General features: G+C 42.1%; 1 protein-coding gene across 4 annotated transcripts in view; it reads left to right on the top strand.

Moving 5' to 3' along the window:
* Window positions 1-17081, top strand: part of ephb2b (eph receptor B2b) — a 119778-nt gene that overhangs the window by 68113 nt on the left and 34584 nt on the right. For all 4 annotated transcript variants that reach the window (XM_044166635.1, XM_044166618.1, XM_044166641.1 and 1 more), the window contains exons 4-5: window positions 12042-12197; window positions 15045-15380. In XM_044166635.1, coding sequence (XP_044022570.1) covers window positions 12042-12197; window positions 15045-15380 — 492 coding nt within the window. The remainder of the gene's footprint in view (window positions 1-12041; window positions 12198-15044; window positions 15381-17081) is intronic.

The following is a 17081-nucleotide window of genomic DNA, read 5'->3' as shown; positions in this document are numbered from 1 at the left end:
GAAACCTTTGCTTCCTCCCTCCCTCAAATCCCAGTTGTTCAGGTCCAGATTGCCAACACCTGGTAGAGCGTGAGGGAACATTCCCAAGCAGAAAGTAGACTTCAGTGAAACTAATGATTAGAAATCAATGCAAACAAGAAACCAGAAAAGTTACTTGAATAAATTCTAAATAAAAATATAACATATCCAAAATTTTGTAGGTAAGTACCTATTACATAACCAAAAGACAAAATGATTGCAAGGGGTTTTCACCTGTAGCTCGCCCACACACTGATGTTTTGCCAGGCACTGTGTGGGGAGATGAGGAAACATCTTTTATCTTTTATCCTCCAATCGCCGCTTCTTCTCTTAATCACCTCAACAATTAATCCTTTGTAAATATGACTTATTTTGCACATCTTTAGAAAAGTATTAACACTACATGGTAAAAAATACTCACCATCCTGCCTCTCTAGTTTTGTTATTCTGTGAAATACAACACAAGGTAGAAACTGGGGGCATTTATTTGCGGTTCTATACAGTATTTGAAACTTTTTCATGCTGATGAAGTGTCTTCAGCAGTAGAGAATAATTTATTATTCATGCCAGTGCTGTGTATTTCTAATACATGGAATACATTCACATGGAATTTGTTTGCAAGGAGCATCAATGGTGAGAAATTGTACTGCACACAAAGCAATATTCTTAGACAGCAGCCATTTTGGCGCAAACCATCCTAACAAGGGGAGAAGAGTTGGACTGAAGGAATATATTGGGGAAAACTCGCAGAGTTGCCAAGGTAACAGAGGGCTTGCTTATCTCCCCCTGTTCCCCAGCATTGGCCCGATCCCTCTCTGTGTGAGCTGGGTACTTAATTTCACTGACCCCCTGGGTCTGGGCTGAACAGCCTCCATTGATTAGGACAAATGGAAGGGGACCAGCCAGCCAAGCCCCACCTTTATCAGGGTTAAGGATGTAGTCATAGAGGAGGAGAAGACGCAGAGCAGGCAGATGAATAGCTCAGGGATCCCTTGTTTTAGATCAATCAATGAAATATTTAAAGGCTAATTAGTCGATCTATTCACTCGGTATAAATTTGCTGGGGCCACCACCTCACTCTGCAGCCATGATTGGGCTATTTAATGTATTCCACCTCTAAATAGCAGCCATTAAAGCTTTCAGATTAATCTCCTCCCAACACCAGCCTTTTCAGGCGCAGGTGTAGAGGTTTTGGGTGTGTGTGTTTGTGTGCATTTGTCTGTGTGCAAATGTGTGATTTCAATCCTTCAGGTTGCATCTTTGAGTCCTAATATCAGGTGGAATCCTGTTTTGGTGGTTTAAGTCTTCCATGTCATGTCATGGCTTGAACAAACGTATTATCCATTTGACAAGCAAGCCTGATTCAGGTCTATTATTCTTAGCACCTTGCAAATCCTCAAAGAAGCTGTGGGACATTTAATGAAATTACTATTTACAGCATACTTGTATGTCCGGAGAAGATAGCAAAATTAGTTATCTTACTTAATGGCACAACAAAATTGGTTGTTGAGATAGGTTCCCTCTTTGTTTCATCCTGAAGTAATGTGATTCTTAAGTGTTTGTGTGCATGCTTCCAAGCATGTGTGTGTTTTTCTTGGATGCATGCATGCGTGCAAAACAGGCGTGTTACAGCTGTTGTTTTTTTTCTCTCTTGTAGATCAGATGGATAATAGGATTCACTCAGACTCCCTGCTGCCTCATTAAATGCTTGTGGTCAGAAGAATTGATATAATCTTTAATAAATACACTCCAGGGAGAGATGGCTGCAGATATAAAATCCAGCCTATGAACATGATACTCACAGTCCAGCTCAGGGTAGTGTTTATCTTTTGTGCTTTTCTTGAGGTGTGTATGTGTGTGTGTGTGTTCTGTGTGGTTGTATGTGTGCATTGGAGGGTTACACAAGGACAGTGACAGGATTCAGCACCAGCTGCTCCTTGCAATGCCCCCCCCACCTCCCCTTTCCTGTGACACCCCCCCTTGTCCCTACTGACTGGACAACATGCAGCCCCTTTATGCCACCTGTCCATCAGCTAGACTGCACCTTAGGGAGCCTCTGTCACTGAGCTCTGCTGCCGCTTGCTGCCTTTGTTTGGATTCTGGTAAAGTCCCCCTCCGTCCCCTCTCTCCTCTCTTTCTCTCTCACTCTGTCTTTCTCCCTTTTGCTCCCTGTGCTGTCCTTTACAAACAAAGACACACAGAAAGACACACATATACAGACTAGTGATTGCCTCTGTCAGCTATTTCCTACATATGCCTTCAGGCACAAAGGGCCCCCCCACCACAGCCACTACCACCCCCTCTCCCTGCTTGCCTCTCACCTGTGGCCAGGATGCCAGCTACTGTGGCTGCTGTGTCGGGCAGAAAATGCTATCTGTTGAACCAGATAGTGAAGATTGAAATCAGCATGAAGCTGATGATATTTTATAAATTCCGGCAAGCTCGAAAACACTGAGGCAACTTTAACGGGTTGTTTATTTCACGGACTGGGCAGCGTAATTCATTCTGTATTGCTGCTTATCTCTGCCAAGACAATTACGTCAGTTCTAGACCAATCCACAATATGTCTTCAGCTGGTCACCGAGGTTATTTATCCTCCATTCGTCCCACTCCTCTCCTTCCTCTACCTTTTCCACCCCTTATTCATCCACCCTGTCCCACTGTCATCAGCAGTCTGAGGCTGTGATCTGGGCTCCCTGCAAGGTCCGAGTGCAGCCTGCGTAACGGAGTGGGGAAGCTGCCTTACATGGCAATGGCTCCTGTTGCCCTAGCAACTAGCTGTCCTTGAGAAAAGGGCACATTTGTGGGTTTGGGAGGCCAAGGCTCTGACAGCCCCAGTCAAAACTCATAAAGAGTTCAGACATATCGATCCGTGTGTCTAAAAGAGCGCGTACTGTAAACGCAGTCCTCCACGCAAACATCTTAAAAATGTTATATTTTATGAATCATAGACTTAGAGAGCTGTGCTGTGGGGTATGAGTGTGGAATGTATGTGAGCGACTGTCCACAGGGGGGAAAAATGTTTTTTTTGACAGCAGAACTTATCATTGCACCCAGTGTACAATCTTGTCATAGGTGGGTGGGTGTTTTCAGGGATGCTGTGCCATTCAGTGCATCCTGCGGTGTAGAAGGTGATCTGTTCCCATGAAGGTGAGCGTGGGTGGAGGCTGCCCACATTCCTTTGTTTGCCTCAACAATGACAGCTTAACATTCTGACATCTGATCGCTCATAAGTCTCCTCATTTCCTACCTGTTTCAAATTAGAAACAGTGTATGCCCATTCAGGCACTGCTGTACATGAAATGACAGGTGTGTTTTTTCCCCCTTCCCACAATGAGGAACACTGTAGCCCTACAAGCACAATAACTGACGTTTGGTGTCACATGACAGGGTTTCAGCTTGCATACAATGTTAAGTAAGGCCAGACTGCCTTGATTTGGGGAGAACTTTATGCAACAGTATGAACTCCTACAAAGATAGAGGACATCACTGGGCTGGTGGTGGGAGGTTAAACAAATGCTAAGGCTGTTATTATGTAAACAGAGTTAAGATTTTAAAACACATCATGCGAAGTGATAAGGTTTTACCAAGCCATCCTAAATTAGAGCCGTAAAGCAATAAATTCTTAATCGTTATACAAAATTATTGAGCTGAATTAATTTAAATTAATTTTGTAACCACTGAACATCATGCCTACATCTGCTAATTCTCACCCTTATGCAAGCTGCCACAGAACTTGACTGAATTAATTAACCCTTCTGAGCACAGAGGCTCATTTGGTGGCCAATTTACGTAGAGGACCACATCATGATTTCATATTATGTACCATTATCTGCATTAAGTGACATTTTTTCCCAGCTCTGGTAATGATCTGTCATTACAAATGGAATACAATGTAGCTAGTTCCAATGTGATGTGGATCCTGAAGGTTGACAAGCCATCTTAAATGGAGATTAATGCCGACAAAGGGGCCTGCCTCCTGCCACACCCCAGCCATCTGCAGCCCAGTGTACCAAAGGGGTCCACCAGCAACCTGATTGGACCCCTACATCCTCTGGAGAGCAAGCTGTCAAGTGATCTGCCTGCATGAAATGACCCTTTCCGCTTTACTCCCCACAACCACCCACCCTCTAGCCTTGTTCATATTCCTACCCTGTGCGTATATGTGTTGGCTCAGATGCCTGTAATTTCACCATTCCACATTTGTGCCTCTTTTTCCCCCGTGCAAAGGGGGAGTGCAGTGAAAATTCCAGACGTTATTACTGTGCTGCATGCATGGCTCCAGTGATACTCCCCTTTCATCTCTGTTTCCTCCTCTATTGACAGATGGTAGTTATCAGACAGTATGGAAATACTGTGGTTACGATAGTTTTCACTGATTTTTTTTCCCTTTGGTATTTATGACCTGATGATCATCATGAGAGCGTTGTGGTCTTGAACAGAAGACCACTCTGCCTGTGTTGTTTGAATCAAGAAACTAACGTTTGCCACATGCGAATGACGCACTATCTCCAGACAGTTTGAGTGTTCGGGAAGTGGGGTGTTGCTGTATGTGTGTTAAATATTTTGCAAAAATGGGATACAATTCTTCCTTTAGTATTTTTCGATTTAGAGCTACACGATTAATTGTAATATGTATGAGTCAGTTTTATGTTTTTATGATTAATAATAGTATAATTCTGTGAAAATACATGCAAAGTTGAAAAAAAAGTGTGAAATCTGTGCATGCATAGATTTCACAGTATATCTATGCCATGTTGCTCGCTGATGTTATTTATGGCCAATGCTAAGGAGATAATGAGAAATAAGGTCAGTTAGTGGGAAATTAATTTACACCAGTTGTTTCATGACTAATATTTCCCTTACAGAGTATTTTTAGCTGCCACTGACATTCTGAGCAGTGCTCCACACTTCCTTTTGTCCTTGTAAATACCAAACCTTGTGATGGTGAGCCTTGTATATGTGCCACATATATAAGGTTAAGCTCCTGCCGTATGAGCTGAAATTGTCCTCTGGGTAGTGACCAGATGGCGTTTCTTAGCAGCTTTCTTCTTTATGGTCAATGCTTATTTATTTGTTGTATATGTATCAGAATAAGATGGAATTAAATGAGCTCTGTGTGTGTATGTGTGTGTTTGTGTGTGTGTGTGTGTGTGTGCACGTGTATGAAGTGTGTGGTGCAATGTCCTGTATGTTTTTAAGTTTCCTGGGAGTGTGCACAGTACATGTCTTGTTTGTGTGTGTGCTTTGAGCCTGAGCCCTCCCGAGTAGCACCCACAGAGCTCATTTCCCAGGTGTCCCACATTTCCAGCTAATCTGCTGCTCACTTTGGCTCCTAATCTGTCTCAGAGGAGCCTGCTTTTTTTTTTTTTTTTTTTTTTGGGATTGGAGATGTGAGCTCTGTGACAACTGCAGAGGAGATGCAGCTTAGAGCAAAATGCTGAGGGACACAGAGGGAAAAGTCACTTCCCAATCATACCCCTGTCCTCCCATACCCCATGACACACATGTCCCTTGTCTCGTGCTGTACATAAACATACATTCACACACTGACACACAAGTTTGCATGAATGCTTGTATAAAAGATGTCTAGATCAGTAAACATGTGTTTTACTTAAACAGATCACATTTTTGTGAAAAAGCTGACTTCTGGGTGAGTCTCTGAGTCGCTCAGAGTTGACTGAGAGTAAAGTGGGCACCTAATCATTAAAATAAGTGGTCGTAATGTTTTTCCTTTCATTGGGTAAGCCCATGAAAATGCCTTTTTTTTCCCCATTTATTTTTTAGTGATTTGGTAATGCTGGGTTGCTCAAAGTTGAACATGTCTTAGTTATAAATATTGAACAGACAGGAGTTTCTTAGAAAATAACCCATTTAAATGACCCTGTGCTCTCCTTGAGTTTGAGAGTAGCCTGATTTACACCTTGTAGGTCATCAGTGGTCACCCTCACTTACTGGCACTGTCCTGGCTTACAGTGCGAGGAGCCGTGCAGAGTCCCAGACCTGTTAATTGCACCAGACATGGAAACCTAGAGGGAGAAATGAATATCTCATTTGTGTGCCAGTGTGTGTTGGGTGAAGCGAATGCCAGTTGTCTAATAGCTTTCACACAAGCCTGATTGAATTAGATGGCGAAGAGGACTGCGTTCCTAATTGAATTGCGGAGACCCTGTGTTGCAAACAGTGCTAGCTAGTGTTCCCCATGGAAGTGCAGAGGCAGAGGGGGGACAGGCTGGCTTGTCCTCACTCCCAGGAACAGACACACAACTCGAGGGTGCTCTCCTCTGGTTAATCTGTGGCCACTGTCGTTTCACAAGGTTACGCTCGACTTAGATATGACCAGTTCAAAGGCTGATGGTCTGTAGCTGCGGTTAGAGGATGTAAGAGGTAATGAGAAAGCTACTGCAAAGCTAACAGGTTGTCTTAATCTAATTTTAAACAGTGGTCTATCTTGTAAAACAAACACATCTCTTTACTATAGCCTCTGATCTGTCCCTGCAGTGATTCATATAAATAGTTTTTATAGGCAGCACCAAAGCAAGTAGAGGCCCATACTTGTACATTGCTCACTGTAGCAGCCTCTTTGGTCACAATGGAATACAGGGAAATACCCAGCATCCGCACACACACACAATCCCTCTGACGCTGGCCATTTTCACCGCTTTCAGCACTTTTTCCTGCTGTGCTCACAAAACCTAGCACCTCTGAATTTTTTTTTTTTTTTACCCCTCTAGCCTTTTCTCTTTCACACCCTGAACACCACACACATACACACCCACACACACACACACACCTTGCCTGTCTTTGTCTCCCTTGTCTCTTCTTTAATGGTGTGTTCATTAAATAAAGCAGTTTTTGGGGGAGGGTGGATTCCATCCTGAAAAGGGGGAATGAGGGGAACAGGGAAGAGGGGGCTGGAGGGGTATGCTGTTATTGCTGTGATGCCCCAGACTGCTGGACAAAGAGTTTCTCTGTCGGGTGGTGTAAATGAGAGATGGTGGGTGAAAGAGACTGGAGGGGTGTTGGGGTTGTTGTTTTTTTTTCTTTTCCTCAATAGGTGTGGCCTTAGGCTGGATTACCTGGTATCAGCCAGCTGATTGTCTGGTTGTGATCGCACAGCATACAGCACTGCCCAGGCAGCCATGATGGAAATGTCAAATGCCCAGTCTTTGTTTGGCCTCTCTCTATGTGCTATGTGTGTGTGTGTGTGTGTGTGTGTGTGTGTGTGTGTATGTGTGACTGCTGATTTGGTCAGAGAAGCCAGAATCACAGGGAGTGTTTCCAGTATAGCTGGTCATGTTGGCATCACCGCTGAAAACAACACTTCCTGTCTTCTTCAGTCTTTCTGTCTGCTTGTGTCTTTCTTCTCTTCTCTTTGTGTGTTTCACTTCTCTCTCACGCACATAAATAGTCACACACAGACACACACACTGTACTTTGTAGGATTCAGATGGTTTTAGCTGCAGGTCTCGTCTTCAATGTGCTATAAATCTCTCCGGCTGTAATATGCAGGAAATCTTTGAAACAACCAGCAAATTACCTGCTGTAAAAACTGACTAGCACCCTGTCGCAGTGACTTACCTCTCACAGCTCTTGCAGTACTATTTTTATTCAGTGAGTCTAGCGAAAACCCCTAATTAAAGCCTTTATGTCACTATATGTTATTAAAAGTCATAAATATAGACAGACACAAGCAGCTGGGGCTTTGGAATGTGTGTGGGGGAGGTATTATTCAGATTGAGTTTTAAGACTCAGAGGTAGATTAAAGTAATGTAATACTTGGTTTTTAAACGATCAAACAACATTGGAAACTATCTCACCCCATTGGCAGACATTTTCATTTGTTTTTCAAATAGAAGATTTAAGAGTGAATATGCCTGCAGTTTCTCTGGAACCAATTAGAGGTGATCTGGACCTTTTGACACGGCTACCACTAAATTGAGTCTGAAGTGTTTATAAATTCTCTAAAAGCTTTTCTGTGTGGCCTTTGTTCTTGACTTATTGCCACTTTTCATTGTTTGTCCCAGTTCCAGAATTCACGTTCGCAGTCCCAAGAGATCTTATAGCAAAACGTGACAAGTTTGCTTGATGATATTAATGATATTAATAGCGGTGTGTGTGTGTTTTAAGTATAGGAAGCAGGAACAACAGAGGAGCTGTTGTCAGTGAATGTTCTTGCAGTAATTAACTCGTCTTGCCAGAAGGATATCTGAAGTTAGAGGAAACATCCAAAAAAACAGCCTTTAGCTCTCGCATGTTGAGCAAGACTGCCAGGATGGTGATCAAACAGCTCAACAGCAGCAATCTGGGCAGGCAGGGAGGTAGGGAATTAAAGCTCTGATCTGTTTTTTAATCACTGCTCTCCACGTCTCTGCTTCTCTACATCTGACACCAGACAACTTTGCAACTCTTAAAATCTGTCATCTGGGTATAAACTGGAAATTCCCCAAATTTTTCCCCAAAATAATGACCGTGGCAGGGCAGAGAGGCATGCCAAGACATATAATACTGTGTCCTCTTGAACTGGATAGGAAGGATTTTCACAAATACTTTTTTTCATGGCATTGTTTTAGCTTTCTGAGGTACCAGATGAGAAAGCTTTGTCACAGGGGTAATGCAACAAATGCCAAGATTTTTTTTTTTTTTGGCTTTTACTGGTAAACACTTGAATGTCACTGCTGTTTATTTTCTGTAATGAATTCTGTACTTGGCACTATCTGAATGATCTTGATACTGTGAGCCCAACTTATCTGGTACATGTTGGACAAAACAAAAGCTAAATATTTTAGGAAAGATGTTAAGTAGACAACTGTGATTACATCAACAGTTGTTTAATATGTGTCAGTTTTGGTTAACAGTGAAAATTAGCCTCTTTTTCTGTTTGTTAAAAGAGATTTAAGGACTTTTATACATATATTTTAATTTGCTTTTTCAAACTTTCAAGACAAAAATGACAAAGCAAAAACAAATAAACAAAAATCTGAAATAACAGTAGATAAACTGCAAATAATAATACAACAATGGAAAGATATTAATGGGATTTGACCAGTTATATTATTTATGTAATAAAAGCATGTATAAACAGAAACACATAATGGAATTTTTTTCACAAGGTATAGATAAAGTTGTATAAAATTGTCCAAATTTGGCAAGATATGGGGTAAACAATTCAAATTTTGACCTACACAGACAGATTGAATATAAAAACATATCTATTTTTATTCCTTGTCTTTGGATGTTCGGTGCTTGGTGGGAAAAAATGTAGTGTGCCATCCAACAACTACTACAGAATATTTAAATACAACCACTGTGGAAGCTAGGCATCATGGGGCTTTATAAATACTAATCAATTGTATTCTTTCATTTTCCTCCCCATGCAGATTTTTAAGTCATTGTTCTGATTGTTAGGCACAGTCTGCATACTGTTGCAGCACATACATTCACTGTGGGCAAAGTAACATGCTGAATTCCTTGGCTGAAAACTCTCAAACACAGCCATTCCCCACCTCTCCGCTCTTTGTTCCCATCTTTACACTTCTCCTCTCTCCTTCCCCCCTTCTCTACCTCTTTATGCTGTTTCCTTTGGTGTTGCTCCTCTGAGCGCCGCACTCCCATAGACCTCACTGTGCTGCTGAGGTTCGATCCCAATTCCCCACATAGCTGTTGCCTGGGCCTCATTCACAGACCCCGTTGACTGGCAGTGTGAATGTCCAGGCCTCATGTTTCACTCTGTACCCAAAACCTTTTCCCCCATCAATCATGGGAGAAGAAAAACATGTCAAAGCTAATACTTGGTGAGGAGATCTTTAAGATTAGTTCAGTGTTATTTTGGAATAACTCTTTCTGCCACTGACATTTGTGATAATGTAACAAAGATAACTGAAGTCAAAGATGCTTGACATAATGTGAATTTAATGAAAACAGCCTCTCTTTTAAACAAACTGTCTTAGCAAAGCTGTTTTTACCACGCCCACTCTCAAGCAATATGGTTTGGTTGATCACACTGAACCACAATTCTCTCTTGAATAAGTGATACAGCAAGACTAATAGAATTTACAAAACGGCAATAAAATCAACAAAAAATTACATTGTTACATCCATCCCTTTCCACAGTTGTAGTCATAGATATTACGTTTTTTCTATTTTGAAAGTACATTTTACAATACTGTTACAGCACATCTTAAACATATCTGTCCATTACTTTCTGTTTTAAAAAGGTGTCTGCATATGTCACAATGTCTGAATCATTATAATAGCCAGATTTAGAAGGTGATGACGGTGAGAAATGTGCTTTGAGTTACAAGGGGGAAAAAGAGCATTAATCCCTGGCCTCTGAGTACAGTGATGTGTCTCTCTAATATAAACATTGGGATTGGACCTGGATTAATTCTTCCTTATAATTTGAATTTGGAAGTTGCAGCTGCAGATGTTTCCTTATTCCAGATGCTACAGTTGAGCTGTAATTACCAGTACAGCCTCACAATGAAATAGCGGCTGTATTTTTATTACTTTACAATGTAGAAAACTGCAGACATGTTATAGTAAGTTTTTAGAAACATAGAAAATGGAGAAAAAACTGTTCCCATAATGAGTGGGACAAATAGTTTTAAATATTACAAGCGCAAGAAATAATTGCACATGTCAAAATCAGCTTTGATAGTGGATTAAAAAAATATTACTATGAACTACTTTTACATTTCACTTAAAAATAATATAATTTTATTAGGAAGAGAACCATAAATTGTTGGAAAAGCAGATTTATTTTGTTTCCTTTCATCAGACTCCATAAATTATTATGCTTTTTACTCTGTTACTAAAGAAAAACAACAGCAATGACAGACCTGAGGGGTTTTAACTTAAGATATGCAGTGCATCCCGAGTGTGAATTTTTCATGCTACTGTACTTCCAACACCTCTGTCTCAGCACCTGTGTATTTTCTCCTTTATCGGTGGGGCAGTTGGGAGCTGGATTACCTGAAGCAAAACCATAGCTGGATTAGATATAAAAAAGCTCTTGACATGATGCAGGTGCAAATGCTGGTAAAAGGGCTATTTTTTAGCAGTGAAGATTTAAGAGGAATGTGACTCAAGAGAGGATAAGGGGATTTCACAGACAGCTAGGTTAGTTTGTCACTGCAATAACAGATGCTTATGGCAACGTATAAACAGATTCATCCCATATACAGCTTGTGATTCACCCACACACAGGCAGATACACAAATACAGAATTTAATGGCAGCTGCGGTGTGTGAGTTCATCATTGTATCTATCATGAATGTAACTTTCCTCCCAGGTTTCCACAGCGAGGCCCTTAAAAGGGCTCTTAACAGAAAGCAGGGTACTAGAGCATGGTGAATAATTCATTGCAAACTTACAACATGTTGCCTGCATATCTGCAGAGAGTTGCCTCACATGCAAGGCTTCACTGGTGTATATTTATATGTCGGGTTGCGTTGATGTATATTTACATGTTGGATTTCTGGTCTGTGTTTTTTGGGTTGTTTGAATTCTGGTCACTTGATGGCTTCTGTTGTAAAGCAAGTAAATAAAAAAAAACATTAAATGTAGCTCGAAGTAAAACACTTGAAATGTGGAATCTCAAACTTTACATTTCATTCTCTTTTTCACAGGCTACTACAGTATATGTAACCTGCTGCCTATTGTATGGTAAACACACTCTTAGTGCTGAAAAGATTAGGCATAAATTACTAATTAATTAGTAGATTGATAATTTTTCGCAGTTTTATATTTTATAAATTCAGTATCTTGGATCTATTTTGGATTGTTGCTCAAACAACAAGCAATTTAGAGACGTCACCTTGGGCTCCGACAAAATGTGATATTGACATTTTTCTGACATTTTATGGACTAAATTATTTTAAAAAAAAAAAGAATTGAAGGCCTAGTACCTTTGCATTTTATTTTAGCCTCAGTCCTGCTGCTCTCATACCATGAAAGTATTTGATACAAAGAAATTAATTTACATGGTAAAGTGGTTGTAAATTTCATCCTCTGTCTTTCAGCCTGTCCGTCTGGCTTTTTCAAACCGACTCAAGGAGATGAACCCTGTATGCAGTGTCCCATCAACAGCCGTACCACCAGTGAAGGCGCCATTAACTGCGTTTGCCGCAACGGATACTATCGCACCGACTCAGATCCTCTCCAGATGCCGTGCACAAGTATGTATAGTACTGAGGTTATATGTGTTATATGTGAACTTGCACACAAACACACACACATGTATGCCGTACGTACCCACAAAGTCTTTAATTTCAAATATGAACTCTTTGACGCATACACATTTCACACCCGCAAGCAGAAGAGCCTCGGGATCAAAGGACAGTGGTAGTCTCTGTAACTCCAAACAGAGAAACCCTGTCAGAGCTGTCCCTCACACGAACACAACGCTGACATGCCCATAGTGTGGCTGTCCACAGATCTGACCCAACACAGGCTTGGCTGCCCCTCCTCAACATCACACAGCCCATACTCCAAGCCAGACCAGAGGTTACTGGGCCAGGGCGCGTAGCTTTGTGAAGATGCAGGCACAGAGAATGAGCCCAGGCGAGACTCTCTCTTGTCATGCCAATGAAGCTGTTTGAATTTGAATTTGAATTTGAGGCTGACACCGAGGTTGAGAGAGAGAGAGAGAGAGACGGAAGGATAGACCAAAGCAAAAGTGAGCGAGGGAGGGGTAAAGCCTGAAGGATAGACTCGTAGAAAGGAATGAAGAAGGAGAGGGAATTTGAGAGAGATGGAGAGGGGTTGTGTGTATGTGAATCAGTGCATAGAATGTGGTCTACCTAAAACAAAACAAAAAGCCCCTTTCAGCGTTTTGGTAGTGTTTTTTCCTCACTCTCCCTCTCTGCCTGTTGAAAGAGAGAGAGGAGGGAAAAGATTTGATGGTCTCCAACAAAGGAGATTTGCATAAGCCTGGCTCTGGGAGTCGAGCAGCTGTTGTGAATGAGAAAGCAGCAGCGTCACGTCACCCGTATTAAGCGCAGCAGGGCCCGGCCTGATTAAAGCAAGGGAATGGGCCCATCAGAGCGGCCCGCCAGCTAATGGGGGGGGGTATTAGTCCGCCTCCCCAGGAAGGAGATGCCAAGGAGGAGTTTTGTTTCCATGTATGAGAGACACCAAGAAGGGCACTCCAATGGGCTTCCTTCCAGAGCCAAAGATCTGTTAATTGCTGCCAATTAAAAGGTGGTTAAATAAGAAGTGATCGATTCAGATTTAGGATGTTGTGGGCGGAGTGGAATTGTTTATTTCATTAGTCCTGGAGGGTACGTCTTCCATAATTAGGTGCACATGGCTGTAAAGATTCTCTAACAGTTCTCATTGTTTGTTTGTTTGACCTGTCACTCAACATGTAGCACCATGTGGAAAGTTTCCACCCCATAATGCCTAGCTGCTAAGAATGTCTCAACAGGAGAAACAGTAGGTTCCTCTCCATTGCAGTAACTCTATACGATGCTCCATGAGAAAATTGTCCAGAATAGATGTTAAGAAAACACTTGACAAAGTGGACACCCGCATGGAAAATGAGAGAATGTAAATGGGCATCCCGAGGGAAGAGACACTGCCAGCTTGGAACAGTCAGCTTAAACCTCAAAGAGGCTATGGTATCATAGTGAGTTTGTGGATTTTCTCTTCTCCTGTGGAGGGGTTATTTAAGTGAAGTTGGTAATTATGCCCTCTACGCCATCAAGTACAAAACACAGCTTCCATCATAAAATTTGAACAATGCTATGAAATGTAGTTGATGCAAAGGTACAGCATCCTTGAAGTCGTGGCTCATATGAGTGATATATCTCTTTCCTGTACTGTATACATTGTATGTAAGACTTTCTAGATATGAGGGTTTTTTTCCAATCTTTTTAGCAAACAAAATCCAAAGGAAAATTATTGAATGTTTACTAATTAACTTTACAAAACATTACATTAACTCTTAAAACTCTTTTCAGTCCTTTTTTTCTATTTAGCAGGGAATCTTAAAGCGGCTATAATCAAGATTTTTATTAACAATTTATTAACAATGGATCACAAGACTGTGACTATGTGAAAAGGGTCGCTTGTAGTGACGAACCCACAGAGAATTATCACCAAACTCTGCAGTTCCCCTCAGCTCTGTGGAGCGTTTTATCGTCTCTCTGCTCATTGTTTTGGTTTTATCAACCTTGTTTCGAAAAGCAGCAGGCAGCTGTTTTCAGTGAAAAAGCTATGATAAACCCACTATACAGCACCTTCCCAGCACCAAATGGCAGACAGACACAGTTGGCGACTACCTGGTGAAAATAGTGGTGCATTTAGCAGCTAATAGCAGTGATATACTTCTCCTGGGAGTTTGTGGGGACCAAAAACAGAGCTTAAAGGAGAATGAATTTTGGACCTACATTCGCCAGGTGGCCTGAAACACGACTCCAAATAAATGCTAATGTTGCACTGCAATCTGCTGGATGTGTAAACAACTGTTTGCTAACACGTTCACCACATCAATGTATAAGTCCATATTATATCAGCGTGCTGTGTACAGCTTGTTTCTGCTTTCCCAAAGATGTAAAAGAAATCCATTAATGCAGGTTTGAAAACTTGGTAAAACATTTCAGTGAAAGTCAGGCTATGGGTCAAGGAACAAGTGAGCTGTTTTTGTTGCAGATCCGGAGCCAGTAGTGCCATCAAATGGCCATTTTATAGCACTTTACATTTTGGCCCCAAATTCCCAAACTGTGAGACCTGGAACCAAACTTTTTCCCGTGTTTCAAGAAAAATGTATGACCAAAGGCTACATCCATTTTTTGTTTTGTTACCACTTTTCCTCTTTCTTTCTTCCATTCCTTTGACTTTGTACTTAGATTTTTACCAAAGTTTGACTTGTCAGTATTCATAATTTTTTATTAATCTAAAATAATGAACCCTATGTATCATGTATAATGTTTTCCAGTTTCATAGGAATAGAAATTTGATCAAAGAGCTGTGCATTGGTTTAATTACTCAAGTGTTAACCACAGAATCTCTCTATTTTCCAGCCGTCCCTTCAGCTCCACAGACTGTAATCTCCAGCGTGAATGAAACCTCTGTGATGCTGGAGTGGATGCCTCCCCGGGATTCTGGGGGCCGTGAGGATGTAGTCTTCAACATCATCTGCAAGAGCTGTGGCGGAGGTCGGGGAGGCTGTACCCGCTGTGGGGACAACGTTCAGTTTTTGCCCCGTCAGCTGGGCCTGACAGAATCCCGGGTCTACATTAGTGACCTGTTGGCCCACACGCAGTACACGTTTGAGGTGCAGGCTGTCAACGGAGTGTCAGATCAGAGCCCCTACTCCCCTCAGTACGCCTCAGTCAACATTACCACTAACCAGGCTGGTAAGTGGGCCCATCTGTCTTTTTCTACACTTTATATTCCCCATGTGGTTTCCTCTTCCCTTCTCTTCTCTTCTCCCCATCTCTTCCTTTTTTCCATGTCTATTTCTGTGCTGCTCCTTTGTTGCTTATGCCCCGTACAGTACCTCTTCATCACACTCATTCCTCTACAAGCACATAATGCACAGTGCATAGACCTACACTAAGTCAGTTTCTTTCCTCTCCTGTATGGTGATGTATGCAGATTAAGGGCTCTAAAATGGGAAGGAGAGTGCCCGTTGATGATGTGACAGACAGAATGTGATGGCCTGCTGGTCTTTACACTGTGACCTCATCACCATGTTTTTCAGACTGTGGAGCTGAGAGCAGGCTAGCTGCTGTCTCTCCACTTCATCTACTGTTCAGTTATTATAGCTCTATTCTCATCCACCCACTTGATCGTAGTGTTACATTAAAAAAATTAACATAGTATATGCATAGTATATAGTAAACATAGTATATAGCTATATACACACTGTGTATGAGCTACCTTGTAAACTAAAACGCTACTTCAAAGAAGTCACTATTCCAGTATGTTCTGAGGCCTAATGAAAAACAGGTTCCCTTGGTGACTGGGGTAACGTTTTAATCTGTAGGATCTTCTAGAAATGCACCTCAAAATCTCCTTCAATCTCTCTTCGGCAACTATTGGAGCTTTGCATGCTTTCCACTGTGTGGTTGCGGTTGAAGTCAGCCGCATCTCTAATTATTTCACAAAGGCAGCAGCATTGATTTGCTCTTTAATTGTCTCTATGAAACGCATCATTTGGTGTGCCAAGCTTTTCTCCTCCGAGCACTGATGAGCGGGGGGATACAGGCTGGGCTTTATCTTTGCACTGGCTTTGCATCCCATTGGCAACAAATGTAAGTGCTTGTCATCTCTCATCATCCATCCCCCTGCGCTGAGGGCAGTCTTCTATGACTGAGCTACCTAAAGCACTGTGTTACTGTGCTTTTATTACAGCAGACATATTGGGTTTTGTTTAACTACACTCTCACTCTCTCATTACTTTCCTCTGGAATTCGCAGATGTCCAGATGTCTACATAGAAGCAGTCAAATAGCAAGGGCATACCTTGGATGAACACATTTAAGAGGAGATTTCAACACTTAAATTGACTCATTGTAGCAAACTTTGATGTTTACAGAAATCTGTGCAAAAGCTCCATAAAGTACTCAGTTACAATGCTGAAACTCTAAGTCACACTAAAATGAAGGCCGTTATGCAAACAGCTTCCTCTTTTTATTGTCTGTTTTGATTTGACTCACTGGTGTGGTGGGTTAATGAGGACCTGTGAGTGCAGTTAAGCGTTGTAATGAGGCCCCTGCCCCACTCCCTCTCACTGGGCCACAATAAGTCTGCCACCCCAACCCTTGGCTTCTCTGCTTCCCCTGCCGTGGGGTCCTGGCGGAAATTGGGGGGCTCTGCGCCCTCTCCACTGAAGTGCCCGTCACTTTGGATTAGGCAGCAAGAGCTCCTGTCAGAGGGAGCTGTGAAAAGAACTCAACTCTTGCTTGCCCCCACTCCACCCTCCCACCTTCCCCCATCACCCTGCAAAACCAGGCTCACCCCTGGGACACGGGATTGCAGTTTTGCGGTGCTACGCTACAGGGCTGGGGTCACAGGGACCAGGAGCCCATAATTGCATCTGGTTTGTGAGGCTTG

This window comes from Siniperca chuatsi, linkage group LG2, assembly GCF_020085105.1.
Source record: "Siniperca chuatsi isolate FFG_IHB_CAS linkage group LG2, ASM2008510v1, whole genome shotgun sequence".
Taxonomy (NCBI): Eukaryota; Metazoa; Chordata; class Actinopteri; order Centrarchiformes; family Sinipercidae; genus Siniperca; species Siniperca chuatsi.
This window is presented reverse-complemented; position numbering and strand designations above follow the sequence as displayed.